This window comes from Apteryx rowi, unplaced genomic scaffold, assembly GCF_003343035.1.
Source record: "Apteryx rowi isolate R43461 unplaced genomic scaffold, aptRow1 scaffold_901, whole genome shotgun sequence".
Lineage (NCBI taxonomy): Eukaryota > Metazoa > Chordata > Aves > Apterygiformes > Apterygidae > Apteryx > Apteryx rowi.
Window position 1 is genome coordinate 42,523 of NW_020451207.1, and position 19,610 is coordinate 62,132.

Genomic DNA, 19,610 nt, shown 5'->3' on the forward strand with positions numbered 1-19,610 from the left:
GGGCTCCAAAACTTAAGAGAACTGGGAATGGGAAAGATAAAACAGGCCTGGCCAGTGCAAGGCTAGTGGGGAAAGAAAGCTGGAGGGGGACAAGAGAAAGGCAGCTTTTCACAAGGCTGTTGGCTAGCACTGCCTCCGAGACATGCAAGCCCTGTTTTGGAGGCCACAAGGTGCTTTTTAAGCCTTCTGCACCCTACACCTAGAGGCAGCAGTCTCTCCCCAGGAGGTCCCATTTATATACCAGTACTATGTGAAAGAGCCCCACTAGATACATGACACAGGCACACAATAATTGCATTTTCTCCTGCATTTCATATGCTTTACCTGCACTCAAGTCTCTGACCCTACTTCCCCCTGCCACTGACTGCGTTAGACAGGCACTCCGCTGGGAAGAGGTTACTTGCCTCTCTGCTGACATCCTCCCTAACACTGAAATGTGTGGAAGGACAAGTCGGTACGCACCTTTGACCTGTCACAGATGGTAACAGGCAGTTAGTGGTACTGTGAAAGAGGTACTGCAGTTTCCCTTATTCTAGCCTTATTCCTGCAAGTGGGAAACCTGTGCTTCAAAAAAAAGAGTCAAGTCTGGGATTTCCAGTCTGGGGCTCAACTACAGGATTCACACGAGGCACTGAAAGAAAGTCAGCCACCTTTGAGGAGACTGAAATTGGATCTACAGAGATCCACGTTGCCACTAGGACACTGCAAATGCCCACACACTGACAGAGGTGGAAAGCCCTTACTTAGCTTCTGAAAGAACTTAAAAGAAAGTATTACTTTTCCCTCTCACCAAAAGCCTGCTGAACAGGAAACAGCACGTCAGATCAGATAGGGAGGAACTGGCCCTGCTTGTCACACATTGTGCCTCTGAGAGCAACCAGCCTCACCASGGGCAACAGGATGAGATACCCATACCATGGTCTTACCACCAGGCAGTCAGCAGGTATCCCAATGAAAGGCAGATCATCTTCAGAAACAGAGTCCAAAGGAATCAAGACAACTGGCCTCTGGCTGCTGGGATACAAAATATCCCATCCAACCATTCTTTCTTCATTGTGTAACTATTAATAATACATTGTAAATACAGGAATAATATCTTCTTTCTTGATCGCATGCAAGGCATATCAAAGTATTGGTGCTATAAAGGTTTTGTCTGCTTTCTTTGGAAGTGACTTATGTTACTATCTTGTTTCTCCACTGAAGTAATGGACACGACACAACTTCCAGAGAAGCAGATCTTTGCCACACAGCTCAGCCTGCCCTAGCTAATGTAGAATCCCCCCTACATTCATGCCTATGCACAGTGTTAACACAGTGGGCGTGCATCATTTATAACAACACAAGCAAACACCACTCAGATTTATTTTTTTTTTTAACATTATGGACAGTACTATAAGAGAAACAGATAATTAAATATCTCTTCCTGGTATAATTAAGTGCGAGTTTGCAATATAAAGTGCTACAGCAATTTAAAATATCTCAGATTTCTCCTTGTCTTTTGAATATATATAAGGTCTTTGAATGTCTCTGGATTATTTCTTAGTTTAGTTTTCTGCACTTATAATGTTTCTCACATGCTGCACCTTTCTTTCTTTTGAGCTTCAAAAGATTAATATTTAGATTCCAGGTAAATGTACTGACATACTATCAGAATTGATTTGATTTATTAATTTGGGCATTTTTGGAAGGTGATCAAACAAGTGAGCTATTCTGGATGCTCTTACGATTAGCCAGACCCTCATAACTTTTCTTTTGATGGAGAAGCTATGTGAGCAGCTAGGTTCCCAGAGGGCTGTGAGTGGAAACATGCCTTGGATACATCTCTGCACAAGTTACAACTGTTGCATACTGCAGCAGCTCAGCATCCAGCACTGGTGCCGTCACTCTTACTGCAGCTCGGAAGCTCTGGCTGCCTTTGTCTTCAAACTTTTAAAGACACGTCAGACTTTCCAAAAAAAAGTCACACTTTGCCCCTCTTCCACACAGTAGCTATTATTAACAATGTATTTTAATTGGAGCCCAAGTCATTCAATTTCCAGAAACAATAGGCAATTATCCGTGTGCCATACCACCCAGAAACAGGATAGGAGTTTATCTACTACAACAAAAGCAATCAAACACAAGCAGTGTAATTTATGGAGAGGCAAGTTCAAAGTGCACATGCTCAAAGACTCCAAGAGCAAACTTCCTCCTTATTTATTTATATCATTGTGCTGCAGTGGGTAAGTCTCCATAGAGACAAGGGAAGCAGTTGTCCCCAAGACACAGGGAGATGAGATGGTTTTGCATAATGTTTCCCTGGCTTTTTGTTCTGGGAATGCCTGAGCTGGCAGCACCTCCACAAAGAGGAAAGGCCTGCCAAGGAGCAGGTCTTCTCTCACCAGCAGGGGACACTGAGAAGAAGAATACAAGGAAATGCTCTGCGCAGGGTGTAATCAACCTACAGAAATCCATGTCAGAGGAGGTCACCAGCTCCAATTCCAATCCAGCTTTGGAAAGCATGTGCAATTTGAATCTGTGATCATCCTCTGACATCAGCTGGATGAGATACCCATGATCATGTATATGACTATCTCCTGGCCAGGACAGAACTCTTCCTGTTTGCCCAAGAGATCTCAGAATTTCTTTTTAGATGCTTTGTTGATATGCAGCTTGAAACCTGTGGTAGGTTTTGATGTCCTTCAACTGGGAATGTATGCAACAGGCTAGTCCTGACTGGGCTCCTAATTCCCTGTTTGGCTCCTAAAGCCACCCTGCCTTTTGGAAACACAACCCCCAGCAGGAAGAGGGCTGCCATACCACCAGCAGTGGCAATCAACAAGACAGTAGGAGGCATGCCACAGTGTGACTGCCCTACCAGGCTATAAATCCTGAGTGCTGTTAGCCCTCAGGTGTTACAGCTAAGAGATGGATGTGCTACCATGTCCTGCAGCCCTGAGCTAAGGCTAGTCTCTAGAAAAGAACAAGCCCAGCAGTTCAGCTTCAGTATGGACAACAGCTTGAGAGGTATGTCACCCATCAAGCAAGCGATGGAGGGGCCTGCCAGGAAGCAGTTCCATCACAGACAGGAACAGCTTCAGCCTTTCATTCTTCGAGGGTAGACAAAAGGTGCTATGAAAACACTTTTAGCTCAGCCCCAAGCGTGTCTCTCACGAATGTTCAGGAGTTCAGAGCATTTATTTAAAAAAAAAAAGTGTACAGACAAATGTCCACGGCTGAAGAGTACATTTCCCTTTTCAATCCCTCCTTAAACACACAAGGCTGACCCATGGCAAAGAGACCCTCCCACCCACAACAAAGGCCTCTGTATATTCAGTTTGCCCAAGGATTTGGACGAGACCTCTGAGATGTCTGAAGATTATCTGTCTTCATTGTAATCAAAAACTGTAGCAAGGGAAAGGACAAACCTTAATCTACAGGAAGGATTTTAATTAAAAATAGTAAATAAATAAATAAATCTGTGCAGTCTCTGTTCTCTGAAATCCCTGGAAAACAAACTGTATCAGAGCAAGAGGGCTTACGTTTCACAGATCTGGTAATATTTCTCATCCTGAATGCCATCTTGAATAGGCACATTCACGCTGTAATAGCGACCTTTCCCCAGGCCAACATCTGTCACGTCACCAGTGCCTGAACAACAGAAATGCCCAACAGTTAGTTTAGACGGAAAGGGGATCAGCAACAAGAGAAAGAGGTCTGGGATGTCTCACACGAGAACAGATAGCCAGGGCCTGGCATGCCTGTGGAGAAGTCTGCTTACCATCTCCAATAAAGAAGGGTTTTGATGCACCTGGGTCTAGTTGTCTGCCCTACCCTATAACTAAATTTTCAAGTCCTGCAGGCTCTCACTTTCAAGGGAGCCCCTGACTGATGGCAGAAACTACATCACTCACAGAAAGGCTGCCACAGGAAATGGATTGTGGCACCTGTGGGGAGGTAGAAGGCACCCCAGAAAGGACTCTTGGACTTCTGGGCATGAACCATCCAGCTGGGAGACTTCAGAGACCATCATTTTTTAAGAGCAAAAGATGGTCTGACGGTTAAGGGATAGACCAGGACTCAAGGTTTGGACCCTATCTCTGCCTGATCTCCTTGGACAAGTCACTTAATCTTAGCTCCCCTTGGTAAAGGGGGAACACATCTTTCCCTCTCGCTTTGTCAGTGTAGTCCAGCCTCTTGCTGCACCCCAGGGCAGACATACTCTCCCACAGTTCCTTGGGAAAACCAATGTAAAACCAGCGCCAATCTCTCACCTCAGCTACTTGACATTACGCATGTTCAAGGGAAGGTGGCAGCCCAGCAGCAGCTCTGCCAGAGATTAGCCCAAACATGCAGTTCCTCCCTTCTTTCTTTCTCCTGGGTCAATAGGAGAGGCACTTAGACAGGAAGGCAGTGAGAAACCTCTGCCGAACTGAGGGGATGAGACTTGCCTTTGCTGGGGCCTTGTCAGTAATGTGTAAACTGAATTAACACAAACCTCAAGTTGAACTTGCCTGGAAAAAATCCTGGTGAAAACTTGTGCAGAGAAACAGTCATGACTTTCGAGGTGAAACTAAAGGCATCTTCAACACCTATCAAAAGAGGGAAGAGAAAAAACTTTCATGGATCTTTCACGTAAGTGGCAGAGCCCAAACACACAAATGAGCCACTCAACAAACAAGGGGCAGCAAAGTGGAGCAGGAACGGAACTAATGAAACAGAAAACCAGATGTGGCTCAATAAATCTATCCTTAATAAACGGAGACCTGCATTCAGATGTAGCAAAGGTCACAACTGAAATGAATTTGGCTGGTCTTATGCTAATCATTACTGAATGGATCGCAACACCTCAGGCCAGTGCCCATGTTAGCAGCACTGGGCTGCACTGCTTGGCCTGGAAGGCTGGGGGAGGGAGCTGAGGAAGGATGCCTTGGCCAGGGCTCAGCTCTGATTAGAAACAGAGCTACTGGGCTCTCTTGCTCGTTCTTAGCACTGCTGCAATTCAACACAACATTTTTGTTTTCTAAAAGACACATTAAAATAGCGGGGGTGAGGAGAGGAAAAGAAATAACAGGAGAACTTAACAGAAACCAAATGTGGGGGGAAAATGGAGCAAAATGAAACACACCATAAAAGTTAGAAAAGCAGGAAGTGTTAAATGGTGTTGAAATAATGTCCCTGAAGCAAAGAGCAGCTTCAGCAAGGCCCGCTCTGGCTTTAGTTTTATAGCGTCAAGCCTTCTTTTAAAAGCATCTTTTATTACTGACTGCTTCCCTCTTGCAATCCTGCACTGGTGACATTAAACAATCAAACATCATCACTGGCTGTTCTTCTGAGATGGGAGACAAGAGGCGGGAGGAGGTCCTCTTTCTGGAAAGCCTCTGACAGAGGGGATTAGGACACATCGTTAGTGCAGTTTGCCACTTTAGATACAAGACCGCTGCCCAGAAGAACTTCATGAGAGAGCAGTGTACTTTAGTAACACCAAACCGATGAGTGGCATGATGCAAATCTATAAACCAGGACAAGACAGAAGTGGATTGAGGGAATTTGATTGCACTGAAAGGAGATAAAGCCACTGCTGTTGCAGCAGATAAACTCTACTGCATCAACAGGCCTTCACATCTGCTGCTACTCCCTCATAGTCTGTGCTGCTGTGCTGTTTGCAGCCTGCACTGGGCCTTACCATCCCCATGATGCAAATCCAAGTCGATATAAAGGATGCGGTCAAACTTCTGGCGCAGCCGCAGGATCCCCAAGACAGCGTCGTTCAGGTAGCAGAAGCCAGAAGCTTCGTCTCTGTGAAAAAACGGTTATGAGGCTGAACATCACCACCACAACCACTGCTGATCTCGCCTTTCCCACCCGCACTTTGCAATGCTCTTCCTTGCAGGGATAGAGAGAGGGATGCACAACCCAGCCAAGGCCCAGCAGCCATCAAGAGATTGGTCAGGAGCAGCAGAAATCAGGGCTGGGAAGCACAGAAAACATGACTGCTTACACCAATCGCTTCTAAGGCCTGGGCTTGCCATCAGCTGGCTAAAGCATCAGCCCACTCTGCTGAGGAGAGGCTCTGACAACAGAGGACTTGGCAAGATGTCTCTACCCATTTCACTGTTGTACAAATAAAACTTCAGCTTTCTGCAGCTGAAGTATTTTAAAGCAATTCAGAGCCACTGGAAAAGAAGTCAAACCTGCTGCTTACTGTACTTTCCTTGCCCCTCTGTCTCAGTCCCACTGCAGCAAGAGGACAGACCCCTGTAGAGTCCCAGTTGATATTTTCCTTTGAGTCCTGGACAGGCACAGGCAGGCATCCCCGTTCAGTCCACTAGCCACCCTGTCACTGCTCTGTCTGGGTCACAGCTCCTGAGAAGCTCTTGTGAGTGAGAAGCAGGTTCAAGGCAGTGGGAGGAAACGGTGATACTCTGCTCCTCCCTTCCAGAGTGTGCGAAGTTTAAGCCTCTCCCAAAACAACATTATCCTTCCTTCCCAGGAAAATGAAAACATATGAAGACCCCATGAGAAGCCCCTCACAACACTGATCTTGGGCTCAGCCAGAGGAGAGCCCCCAGCAGCTAAACAGAGGACCAAATGTTGCACAGAAACTGTTATCTTTCACTTGCATCACGGAGGAGCTATCATATTCCTGGCACCAAAGGAACAAGAAAATTTATTGATCCTTACTCTGGACTTGCTTCTAAGTCAAGTCCCTGGTCACCACTCGCCATCAGACCATAAACTGGGTTCAGGCACACAGCAAAAAAACACCTACTCATCACAGTTTTGCAAGCTGCCACCCCAAAGCCAAGCTCCATGTGCATTCTTAGGCCAACCCCAGACAGCTGATTTAAGCCAAAGCCTTTTAGTTTGTAACAGGAGGGCCCAAGCTGCTCTTCTCCAGGCTCAAATCACTCCACAGTCCAAGATGTGCCTCTTAGAAATGGTTCTTGACTTTCAGCTACAGTACTCTGCACAATTCCCCCTGATGCTCCCATGCCCAGAAAACAGTTGGAGAAAGTGAGAGCACGCACAGGGCAGCAGAACTGCACTTTCTGACACTTGCTGCAAATCTCTCTGAGCATGGATTCTTTTCAGGGATGCTCTAGCTCTGTTCATCCATAGTGATGCTAAAAACAGGGATGTTAGCAGGTATCCTGAGAATCTTCTTGAAGTGTAATTACACTCTATATTCCTCCCTACCCCACAAGGAAGCAAGGTGAACTATTTCACGTCCTGCTCCCCTGCAGGGAGCAATGCCCTGAGTACGGACTGTGAGCAGACAGTCCATTCCCAACAGCTTCATCTGCCCCGGCCCAAACTGCACTGCCTCAGGTTCACGTTAGCTGCTGACGTTCACCCTGCCCTGGAATCCAGTTTGCCCTCTGATATAGATCAAGGCAAGTCCACTGCAGGTGGGAACACTGGCAGAGCCAGTTGCTAGACTTTGAGTCCCGGGAGGGTCTCTCCCAGCCAGCTGACACATCGGTTAAAATGCTAATGGCTGCCAAAAATCTAAGCCCAATCTCAAGAGACTGACGGATTTAACTCTCCTAACTCTGTAAACCGAACCTCTCATCTAAGCCAGCACTTGCTGCAACCAGGACCAAGAGCGGAAGCTTCTAGGAGACAAGCTAGTGCAGATCAGGCCAAAGAGATGCAGCTTTGCGAAAAGTAGGGAGAACATCCAGGAAACATCTGCTTTTGGCATGCAAAACAAGGCAGGGAGGCACTGCACACATCCTTTTGGAGTGAGGTTTCCAGAGGTTTTTGCTTGGGGAAAGGAAAACTGAGGAGTTCCTGCCCACACCTAAGCAAAGCATTGTGGGGCCCCACGGCACTCTCCTCACACTGTTACATGTGACCTCTTTCAGCCTCAAGGCCAAACAGACTGGGACACCTGCCTGGACAGAGGCTGCCCAGCTTCGGAGCTGCAGTTTTGGGCCAGCACTTGGAATCTCTGCTCCTAGGTTCATGACAGGGACAAGCTTCAAGCATCACTGCCAGCAGGGAGGGCAGTGCCAGATCAATAATAGGCATCAACTCATCATCTCAGCCTCTGCCCCAAAGGCATCCTAATAAACTGGGAATTTCAAAAACCTAAGGTGGCAACGGTTACCACTTCCATCTTTATGACCTTGGGAAGTAATTAAGCCTGCTCTCCCTGCCACCAACAGCAGCTCTTTGTCGACAAAAGGATGTGTATTTTGCGTTCATGTACCAACTGTGGGTCTTGAATAAGTTCATATGCATAAACGCTCACACTCAAGCTGCAGAAAGAGAAGCAACTTACAAAAAAGCCACATAGTGACAACAGACATTTACTCTTTCTCAAGACAGCGGAGCAGCTCATCGCCTTTAGCAGCCGTGCACTCGATTGCAATCAGCTAACTGCATGTCTCCCAACAATGTGCACCTGCTAGATAAATGGTCTCTCTTTTTGTCTCTCCCACAGAAAGATTATAGCCTGGTCAATCAGCTGCTTGTTGCTGGGTCTCAAATTGCTGGGGCTAAATGCAAGACAAAGACGCACTTTCAGTTTGGCAGACTTCTGTGAGCTTCCTAGACTGCTGATGCTCTTTGAGGGAAACGGGGAGGTACCAAACACAGCAACTTGAGGAATGAATGCAATACCAACGCTGAAAGAAAAAGAGGAAAGAGTGTCTCTCCGAACAGCCATCCAGCCAACTTGAATTCAAACACCAGGAAGAGGGGAATTACTGTGAGACTAGTGGCTACTGGAGCCTGAAGCATTAAGCAGTGCAAAGACTTAGCCTTCAGAAAACTCAGACAAACCTGATTTTTTTATTAAAAAAAAAGAGGGGGGAACTCTGCATTGGGAACAATTAGATTTTAGCCAACCTGTTAGATACAGCATCTCAGTAGTTTAAGAAGTTGCACAGATTTAGACAGAGATGTTGTCTGAGAGACAACAAAAAATAGAAACCAAGGGGCAATAACTGCACTCCTCAGTGGGCAGGAAGGAAGTGGGGGGAAGACGCAAAGAGACTGCTGACAAGGACCTGCTACAATTACTCCTAGCTTTATTAATTGGCCAGATAGGGAAGTAACAGAAAATTGATRGAAGTTACAAATAAGCCTGAACTGAAATGCACTGCAAACATGAAACTTGCAGAACACAGAAAAGGAAACAAAGGCAGGAAAGTTCAATTCTGCCTGAAATTAAAAAAAAAAAAAAAATCAAGCGGGAAATATTCCCACAGAGTCGATGGCAAGAGAAAAGCCCAAAGCACTGATGCTGAGTGCCACCGAGATGGGAAAACTGATATAACATATCAGACATAAATGGCAAAGGGACTGAGAATGGGACATCACATCTCAGAGCCAGATGCTTACGGTCCTTCTGAATGCAGCTACTTGTAGAACTTTTCACCTGACGTGGTCCAAAAATTGTTGGACAGACTGGGAGGGAGTTCAGAGACAATCAGTCACAACATTCAGGGATAGCTGGTTTACAAAAGCAGACTGAATGACTTGGCTAAGACAAAACAGCAAAAGGAAGAGAGGAGGAATCAAAGGTGGTAACTCCAAGAAGGCAGGGAAAGAAGGAGCAGCTCGTTAGATTGGGGTCACTATGAGGTGAAATTAAGAAAGTGATAAGTAAGGTGGACATCAGTATCACACTGCTGTTGGAGGGCAGAGCTGACTGTGGAAGGGGTTGAAACCTCAGCTGTGGCAGGGTAAGTACCAGGTTGGCTAAGATGCTTAAACGGGTGCTGCAATAAGTCATCCCTTTGAGTTGGGAATGGGTCAGATCCACCCCAGCTTCTACGTTTTCACAAGTCTTCACCTGCCAACAACTGGGATGTGTTTTAATACCACTGAATCAGGCTTTACAACCTCATGTTAAACTTCATACTCAAACACTGTATTTATGTGTTCTGCGTTGCAGCACGGAGATTGAGAACTGGAGCTCACAGCTGCTCAGGGAGTAAAGGGAGCCTGAGATGTTTTGGAAGCAAGGATTACAGAGCCCACAGCTGAGAAGATGCCTCCTGACAGCTAAGCCCTTATGCACAAACTAGAAATGACTTCAAATCTTGGGCCCAACTCATCCAGAACAGCATTTCTTCAGCAGCTGGGGTCCAATATCTTCCAGACAAAGTCAAACAACTCAGGAAAGGAAAAGAGAGTAGGCTGGAGCGTTGAGAAGGTGCTTCTTCTTTAACACTCCCCACCCCATTGGATTTATCAGAATAGGGACCTGGGGAACCAGGACAGGAGAGCTGAGTGTGACTGATCAGAAAAAGGACCTTTCAGCACTAAAGCTCTATAGCCTCCATTTTCTTTCCATTATCTGTATGCATTGGGCCACTGCACTTCTTTCTCCATGCGCTCTGCCCAGAATATCAGCAGCACAGGGCCAGGCTCCCTGAGGACAAGACCAGAAGCTGCTTCCTCTGTTATTCTTCACCCTGGTTCTCTTTTGTGGTCAGCACTGGAAATGTTTGCACCTGCTGTTCTGTTGAGTGGGGAGGGGCAGAAGAAAATAAAAAAGACCAACCCACCACTCCGGCCCCACAATACCGAAGGTCCTGGAACACAGGTTTTATGAAAATTCAGTAGAGATCCAACCCCCCTTTCAAATGCTCCAGACTTCTGGGAGTGTATCAGGCTACAAAAACTCCAGGTGACACTTGTGGAAACTAAGACTGCAGACCTCTGGCAGCCAGTGAAGTTTCTTAAGAGCCCGAGCAGCCTCATCATCTTAGCTCCTTGGAAACAGGCACCCAGTTGCCCAGCCCCTGCCTTGGGACTTTCCCCTTCTCACTCAAATGTTATAATACATACCAGAAGAGCTGGAAGCTTCAACCTATAAACTTTCTAGAGGCCTGCACATATCTAAACAGCCACTTGAGCTATTGACAGACAACATAAGGACAGGCCGGGACAAGAAAACTTCAGGCTGAGTTTGAGACAGCGACTCTTTGCTCTTCTTCAGGACCTTCCACTGCAGAATCTGAGAGCTCTTTCCTAAAGGACAAATTAAACCTCACAGCCTCTGAAGGAGAGGCTTAATGGTAAAGGGGAAATGGAAGCATGCTATAATCACAGAGCACCTCAGAGGTAGCTCAAAAGCTTTAATGAAACACTTACACTACTAGCAAGACATTATAAAAATGGCTAAAGAAATCTCCTCTGAATACAGTCCTACTTGGGAATACAACTTTAAGGAGCAAGACACCCAAGGAGTGTTTCTCAGCAAATTTTGGAAAATGTGCTTGTAGTAAATAGCTAATTTTTTAAAGCTTGATCCTGCAAATTAGCTCTGGGAGCTAAGAATCAAGAATCCTTCCCTAAACACCACCACACTGGCAGTTCACTCCACCTGTATAGATGCTTTTGCACAGAACTTAATCTGGGATACTGATGCACAAAATGGCCTGGTGTTACCCTGGCATAGCTCAGCAAGACTCTACAGAGCTCACCAGTAACTTCTGGAGAACGTTTTCCAAGCAGCTCACTTGGGTAGATCTTTTTGAATAAGATGCCCTTTATCAAAGTCTCTCTCTTCAAAGAGCAGGTTGATTTCTTGCTTTCCAACAAATGCCATGACTTGAGGGAGAAGAGGATAACAACAAGCATCAGGCCGAAGCGTGAAGCTGTTTAACACTACAACTGGGAACCTGAAAACAGCCCAGCCAAATTAACTTTTCCCTGAGAAACCTACTTCTACTTTTAGCAAAGGCAAATTTCTGTATTTGTGTCTTCTCTGCTGCTTCCTCCCTTATCACCATTGTTCAAACTGTTTGCCCAATGCCCTGAGAGCCCAGTGCAAAAAAGGGATCTTGCAAGATCTCTTCAGTCACTTTTAAAGAAGAGGGCTCCTATCTTTTTATAGCAACAATATTTCCACTATTAAAAAGGGGGAAGGGTAAGAAATTTGGAATCATTTAACTCATGAATTTCACAGCTCCGTATCTATATCAGTGTGGAGATGCCCCCCAGCTCACTCTGCTCTTGATAAAGGGAAACAGTCCACTTTTGTTAAAAGCCACATTGTCTGGAAGGGTTTGACACTTTTGGTTAGATCAAAAGCTAACGAGTACAGACAACAGATACGGGGGAAAGGGAAGGCTTGGCTGAATATGACACCTGCAGGAACTTGGACTACTGTGTCTTGCCAGGTTGGGCCTATCATCTAAGAAGACAGAAAAAACTATGAGGATAGGAGAGACTATGAACGATTTCATGATATCTATCATAAAAGCTAAACTCCCAAAACATAAAAAACCAGAAATATCAGAAAAATACAATCATAAAGCTTTTAACTTTGATGATGGAAAAATCTGACAAGCACAGCTAACCTCCGCTCTCTTCTCAGACTCAGCTCCACTCACAGGCCAGGGCAGGGCAAACCAGGCCTTGTTAATGATGAGCTGGACAGCATCTCACAGGGGAGTCTTCTCCCATCTACAGGGTTACACACAAGTCTGGTGGCAGTCAGTCACCAAATACTCCACGGAGCCCTGAAAATAAAACTAAAAGGGCACAACTTGAATTTGTTGATGCCTGCGTGAAAAAAACCTCTCATTTCTGATGATGCACCTGATAAACAGTGTGACCTGAGGACTGTCCTTTTATATTTCCTTCTCTGAAGCACATCAGTCTTTCTTTTGCTCCCTCACTGTTTATAAAAGTCATTTCAGCAAGTGAGAAAATACCCATATAAGGGAAACAGACTGAAAACTGACAAAATGGCTTTGCTAACCTCTTCCCTGTGCAATCAGCTTGGCGTGACTTACAGTTCAGGCAGTATCAGACACAGCACTAGGCACAACTCTCATTCCTGCACAAACCTCAAGGTTTGATCCTGGGCTCCTTTGGGCAGAAACTTGCCACCACAGAGAGAGATCTGTGTGCAGCATGCCATGTTCACCCATTGAAGCCTCCCTGATGCTTAACTGGATCCCACACACCTATGCTTCCTCCTGTGTACTGATGACTTGCAAAAATGATTGACAGCTGTCTTGCAACACTGCATTGTAGGCTGAAGAACGCTGCAGAGAAAGAGCCATCAAGTGAAGTGCTTATACCCAAGACCAGGTTCATATTATTCACGACTACAACCAGTAAAAGCTGCCTTCTGCTGGCAGCCTCACTGAACAACACCAGCATGACCCACAGAAGGGATAAACCACATCTGCACCACAGGCTTATGCCAACATTTCCTACCACAAAGGTAGCTGCAAGGACAGGCCATTTGTTCCCAATCCCGAGAGGAGAACGGGGCAGATAACAAACACTCAGCCTCGAGCCTCCCTGTGTTCACCAGGAAGGCCCGTGGTGGCACAACCGGCCCAGGAGAGCACAGAAGCACACTACAACCCGTTTGGGTATGGCTGAGAAAGAAGTATTAAAAGTTTCTCAGCGTGAGCTAATGTGTAATGTTGGCATTACCCTGTGCTACAAACAGGCTTTTGTACACAACCTGGCTAGGTAAGAAATTAAAGCACAGCAAGTTTGCATCCCTTGAGAAATCATTAGGAAATGGAGCCTATAAATATCCCTATAAAATACCCTATAAATATCCATAACTCCTAAAACTCCCCAAAAGCCAGTGCTGAGGATCATCCAAACCTGAACTGATGGTCCAGCCAAGAGTAAGGCAAATTTCAACACCCCTCACACACCCCACCACGGCCACCACGGAATGAGAACAGAACAGTTCATGACAGGTTCTCAGCCCATCCCATCCTAAGCACAGAGGGAATCTCACCCAGGACAAAAGAGAGTCCTCTCTGTGCCAGGCAAGACTTTTGAAAGACTTTGCCAATAAATGCAAACTCTGGGGGACTTTGGTATGAATAAAAATAGTTCACAGCGTGCTTCAAAAAGCTCCTAAACAAGGCATAGGACTCTTCAACCTAGAAGAGAGATGACTCACGATGAATATGACAAAGGTTTGAAAAATCATAAACAGTACGGAAAAGGCACATAGGGAACAATTATGCATTCTGCCTCATCATGTGAGATGTAGCAGGCATGCAATTAAGCTAGCAGCTGACAGGTCGAAAATAAATGAAAGGGAATATAATGCTTACTGACACCACAGGACTCTGTGCCACAAGACGTCATGGGTGCAACAATTTCATATGGGATCTAGAAGCGATTAAATAAATCAGTGGAAGAAATGCCTAAGCAGCAGGTTCCCAGCAGAGCAAGCAGTACCACAGATCGAGACCACTCGCTAGAATTTGTACAGCATTATTATATTTCCATAGAGTTTCTCTGCCAGGTCAGAAAAGCCACTGCTGCAAGAAGGGAAATCTGCACGCTTATGTAGAAAGAGCTAGGTTATGTCTGTGACTCGCACTAACTTCTGGGGCTCCTCAGGGAAACAGGGTGGCACTGCAAAGGTCAAGAAGAAACCATACCTGCCTTCAAACGCAGAGCCAGCAAAGTGGCAGGCCTGCACACAGCGGAGGTTACTAGGACACAGCATGGAAAAAGATGAGCAGTCAATCCACTCTGGCATGGAAAATTCTGTTACTTGGGGACAGGGTAGGATACTTTCTTATCTGTACTTGCAGACAGGCCTCATGGTTTGGAAGACAGAGGCATTCAAGTTAAAAGAATACATATACCCCATGGGCCACAGAAACAAGTGATTTTAGGACTGAAGAACCACAGGACTCAGGGACAAAATTTCTACTTCCTCTCCCGCTGTTCTGGAGGACTACTATTGACAGTAGAGTTCAGAGCAAACAGCCACTCTCAGAGCATGGAAAAAAACAGAGGTCAGCACTGCACTATTTCACTCCTCCTCTTATTAAGAAATCAAAAAAACCACAAAAGACAATTTGGACAATGTATTGCCACATTCCCATTCTCTTCTGAGGTTGAACCAATACCAATCATTTGCCTTTCCACAGCCCTCCTCTAGGGACCACAGTGTGCTTTGCAAAATCAATTCTCACTTGGCCCCCAGGCGATAAGCACGTATCACTGGATGGAGGGCTCAAGGGACCTTTGAATACAACTGCCCGAGACCCACGTTGCAGTCCATGATAGGATCAGGACTGGGCAGAAACCAGCCTGCTCTCCACTACACTCTGACCTTTGCTAGCTACCTCCTGTCTTCCCTAGCCCACTCTCACACCTTACTCTCTCTTCTAGCCACTACTGGATCTTCTCACCCTGAGGGTTCACAAGGAAGCTGGGAGCTAGGAGGCTAGGTTCAGACACCAGATGAAAAAATACAAGGGAAGAGATTGTTTTCTTACTTCTTTGCATGATGCCACCCTCCAGGCCAGTTAATTGCTACCTTGCACTTGCCGTCCAGCAGACACTGGGCTGCAGTGATGGTGGCTCCTCCCACAGCTGCTGCATAGTCAAAGATCCCTTCCGTAGCTGGACAGTCATAACCTACAGACAAGAACCAGAGCATCAGACACGGCAGGCCATTCCCTCTGGGAGAAGCACATCCTCTTTGCTCTGAGCTATGGGTCTTCAAGCACAGCTCTAACTTTCTGTTCTGAGCACTCCAGAAAAAACATGGCACAAGATCCCCACAGCAGATACCACATTTGGACACACACAGCAGATCCAGGTGCCATAAATAGTAAAAATAAATATGTCAACAATCAAAATGCTTTCTTGCATTCAAATCACTCACAGAAGGGTCTTGGGCCAACTTCTAAAATGTGTGCCCGGCCTGCTTGGCCTCCTGGTCCCTAATACCAACCTTGCAAAAACACTCTCAGTTCTTCGGTTAGTCCACCAGGAAAGCCCTGACACAGAGACTGAGGTACCTTGCCCTTCTAGAAACTGAGGTGCCCACAAGGAAGACAAGCCTAGATACTCCATAGGTACTCCATAGAATATGATCTTCTCTCATCCCTACAGCAGCCTTTTTGGAGCCATTCCCCAGCTCAGCTCAAGCCCAGGGCTGCTCCTCAGAGCATGGACAGAGCAGCCTCAGAAATTCAAAGGGCAGATCGAGATAAAGGCAGTACCCACAGTTACTTCATTTGCTTTAACTACTACCACATTGCTCAAACTTTATCAAGCTTAGGCAGGCAAGAACCCACTGCCTGAGACATGGGCAAAGCCACCAGGCAAACAGCAGCCGTTCTGGCTCCTGCCTGGGCACACAAGCCAGCTCCAGGATGTTTTTCATGAGTGTCCTCTGCTACAGCAGCCTTGCAGGCTCAGGCAGCCAGTCCTCAACTATTTTCGAAGGGCAGCATGTCAGGGCCTTGCGTCCTGCTCAATATGCCCAAAGCAGCACCCAAGTAGCAGCAAAAGGCTCTGGCTCCTGGCAGCTATGGGCACTGCAGAGTTGCACCAAGCAGCACTGTGAGGATGAGAGTACCCTCTGCTGGCCACACCGAAAATGCTAACTTGACAGGCGACTGCTCACTGAGGGAGGCAGGGGGCTTGGCAACACCGTATCAGGCTTGCTCCTCTTTGGGACGCAACCAAGTCCTTACAGTTTTAAGCCTGTAGCTCTCTAGCAGATATTTCCAAAAATCCAGAAAAAGTCCGTGTTAAATTTGTTTAAACATAGCCATCAAAATTCAATTCAGCCATGAAATGCGAACTTTTCATCTGCCTGTTCTGGACTCCCACGTTTTCTCAATGTATTCACTTCATGAGTGAAACCACGTCCTTCTCCTAGATGCTAACCCTGCAATCTCACCCACATAACCCAATAGTCAACTTGAGCTCACTCGCTGCCTCACATCAGCTCCAGCAAACAAGACCTTGGACCTGATACGCAGTTGATCTCATGCTGAAGATACATGAGGCAAAACAGAATTCAGCTGCCTATCCAGAGAGCTGCACTGGTTCTGCAGGCTCAGGAGGAGTGATTTTAGTCAGTATGAAGTGATAAAGCACCTTGTTCAGGCAATTAATGCACATTAGAAGAAAACAGTTAGCGAACAGTTCTCAAAGCAAAAATGCACTAAACTAAATCAAGAAACATTGAAAAGAAGAAAGATTGCTCTCTCTGGCCAACACACAAAGCTTCAGGCTGAAAATGAACTGAGCGCCTTCCATTCCTCCATCCCCAAAGGCTTCTTACCAAGTCCATACTCCACGGACTCTGGATGGTCATCATCTCCCTCCTCACTGACCTTCTGCAGGTGCTGCAGGTAAGCGTCTGTGTGGAAGCTTGCCATCTCCTCCATGGAAGCCACTTTTGGCTTGACTATCCTAGCCAGAGAGGGGGAAGGGAGGGGGTCAGTACAGGAGGCACCAGGGTATCACTGGGATGTCCAAATTTAATGTCCTCAGACTAGGAATCTTTTTTTCAGTAGTTACTGTTAAAAAACAACTCCCCCTACCACAGTAGACTGTCATTTTGATTGAGAAAGCTGCTCTGTTGAGCTGGAGCATGCCTTTCACCCCAGGTGTGGCACTGTCTGTTGTACCTGCCCTTGCTGAAAAACATTTGCAGGTGCTACCTGCATTAACCTTCCCAGCTTGCTTACATTTTTTTCCCTTTTCTGTCTGTTCTCCCAGTTTGGGCAGTCACCAGCAGATCCAACATTTTGATTACACTTAGAAGAAATTACAGAGTCAAAACCTTAAGGCCCAGCCCAGTGTTCTTGCAGGCTGCTGATCTGCTGGGGCAAGATCCAAAGAGTGACGCTCCCGTACTCTCAACTCTGCCTGTACTCAAACTGGAGACAATTTCTGACCTCAGGAACTTGCACACATTTTTCCTGGGCTTGGGTGCTTTGCAATCTGTCTGCTTAAACCCTGCAACGTGTTGAGGCCCCCTCTAGCCCGGGCCTCTTGAGGCACACAGACAGTACAGCTCCATCGCTACTGGAAGAATGCAAGAAGTTAGCAGCTCCAAGCCAGCCCCAGGTGCTGGGACCATCTCTCCCTGCTCCCGGGGACAACAGCTCCCCAGATCTGCCTCTGTAACTCTATGTGTAACCATTTCCCAAACAGACTCTGCCAAAATGACCAGAATCAAAAAAAGAAAAAAGTCCATAGGGACTGTCTGGCCCTAGTGAACAGCAGTCTGGGATTTTTTAAGATGTTATGAGATACTATGCAAGAGAAGCTACACTAGGCCTTTTTTTCCCTTTCCACCCCCAAACTCAAGAGCCTACTGGGAGACTGAAGAGTTCTTACTCTTCTATCTCAAACTTCAATATCAGTGTTATCTCTCTTGAACAGTCTCAAGAGCTCGCCAAAAGTCTCCCAAATTGCAAAACAGCAAAACAACATGATTTCTCTCAATTTCAGCACTGTCCAGTGGATTCAGAGCAGCACCAAGGATGGTTTCTATACCGTCACTTCTGCTCAGAGCTGCGAGAGTTACTGGTGGCAGAGTGCTGTACTGAGAAAGCACAAGTACCCCATCAGACCAGGAAGGGTAATCATATACCACATTTGCCTTGATTACCATAATCTTGTCCATTTAGTGGAACAAGCAGACTCTTCTTAGATCCTAGAAATACACAATGTGTACACTTCTATAAGCATGCCACCAGTGGGGACAGCACAAGACCAGCAATTACTCAGTACCTTCCAAACCTTAGCAGAGAAGATAATATTTTCCTCACAGAAAATGGAGCCACTTACTTCATCTGGTCGAGTAAGGAATATGCTTCAATCAATGAATGTACCATACTGGCCTAAAAAAAGAAGAAGGTAAGCAGCTCTAACATAGAAGACAGCAGAAGAACAGCTACTAGGAGCTAAATTACTTGCAGTGTAGGTGGCAATTCTGACTTCTCCAAGCAGCATAGCTAAACTGGCACCAAACTCAACCCACAACAATGATTGCACGTAGGATCCCCGGACAGGGCCACCCTCACTGAGGGTGTGCAGCATGTAGCACAGCAGGGCCCCGCTCTGGGGAAGAACTTCCCAGTGCTACAGGAAACAACACAGAACAGCGCACGACCTTTTGGTGGGGTGGCTGTGGAGGGTCCTGCGAGCCTACTCCTGGGAAGCACCACTTCTGTTTCCCAGCCACCTGCTCCCGACCCACTGGAGGCGACAAAAGGGGAGAGACAGACTCGCGGCCTGATCCGGTATGGCTGTTCTTATGCAATAGCCAACCCTATTTCACATAACCCAGAACTCGGCTGGTTCCCACAAAGTCTTCGGTGGAAAGACCACGCTCCCGCCAGCCCCAATCCCAGCCCGTGCGTGCGAGCATGCTCCTGCCCCCCAGGGCCACGGGTACCCCGGCACCGCAGCCCCTCTGGGCCGAGCCCTCCTTCCCTAAAGTCCTCCGCACCCCGACAACACCCTCCCCGGCCCCAGCTGCCGGCAGCCTCGCCAGAGCACCCCCGCCCCTCCCGCAGGGGCTCACCCCCCTTCCCAAGGGCCACGGCCGCCTCGCTCCCCAACACCCCCACCAGCCCCCTTCCCTCGGCGCCGCCTCAGAGCCCCCAGGCCCCCCGAGACCCCCCGACGCGGCGCTGACCCGCTTGGGCACTTTGCAGAGGGAGTCGCAGAGGGCCACGTACTCGGCGCTGTACACATAGACCGGCGGGGGCGCCGCCATGAGGCCCGCGAGCGCCGGGACACCGAGCGCCGCCGGCCGCCCGCTCCGCCCCCGCCTCCGCCCCCGTCCCGCAGCACGCCGGGACGGGTAGTTCCGCCCCCGTCCCGCAGCACGCCGGGACGGGTAGTTC

The 19,610-nt window shown here is 47.2% G+C and overlaps 1 protein-coding gene across 13 annotated transcripts in view; it reads right to left on the reverse strand.

The window, feature by feature from the left end:
* The window catches only part of HDAC8 (histone deacetylase 8), a 57,923-nt gene extending 38,390 nt beyond the window's left edge, over positions 1–19,533 (reverse strand). For 12 of the 13 annotated variants that reach the window (XM_026091436.1, XM_026091435.1, XM_026091440.1 and 9 more), the window contains exons 1-7: positions 19,400–19,533; positions 18,547–18,599; positions 17,030–17,160; positions 15,225–15,366; positions 5,666–5,778; positions 4,494–4,571; positions 3,522–3,630 (exon numbers count right to left, since the gene is read on the reverse strand). In XM_026091436.1, the coding sequence (XP_025947221.1) occupies positions 3,522–3,630; positions 4,494–4,571; positions 5,666–5,778; positions 15,225–15,366; positions 17,030–17,160; positions 18,547–18,599; positions 19,400–19,480 (707 nt within the window). In that variant the 5' untranslated portion in view covers positions 19,481–19,533. Of the gene's footprint in view, positions 1–1,377; positions 3,385–3,521; positions 3,631–4,493; positions 4,572–5,665; positions 5,779–15,224; positions 15,367–17,029; positions 17,161–18,546; positions 18,600–19,399 lie in introns of those variants that run through there. The other variant, XM_026091447.1, reaches the window with a different exon arrangement.
* Between the last annotated feature and the right edge of the window lie 77 nt (positions 19,534–19,610).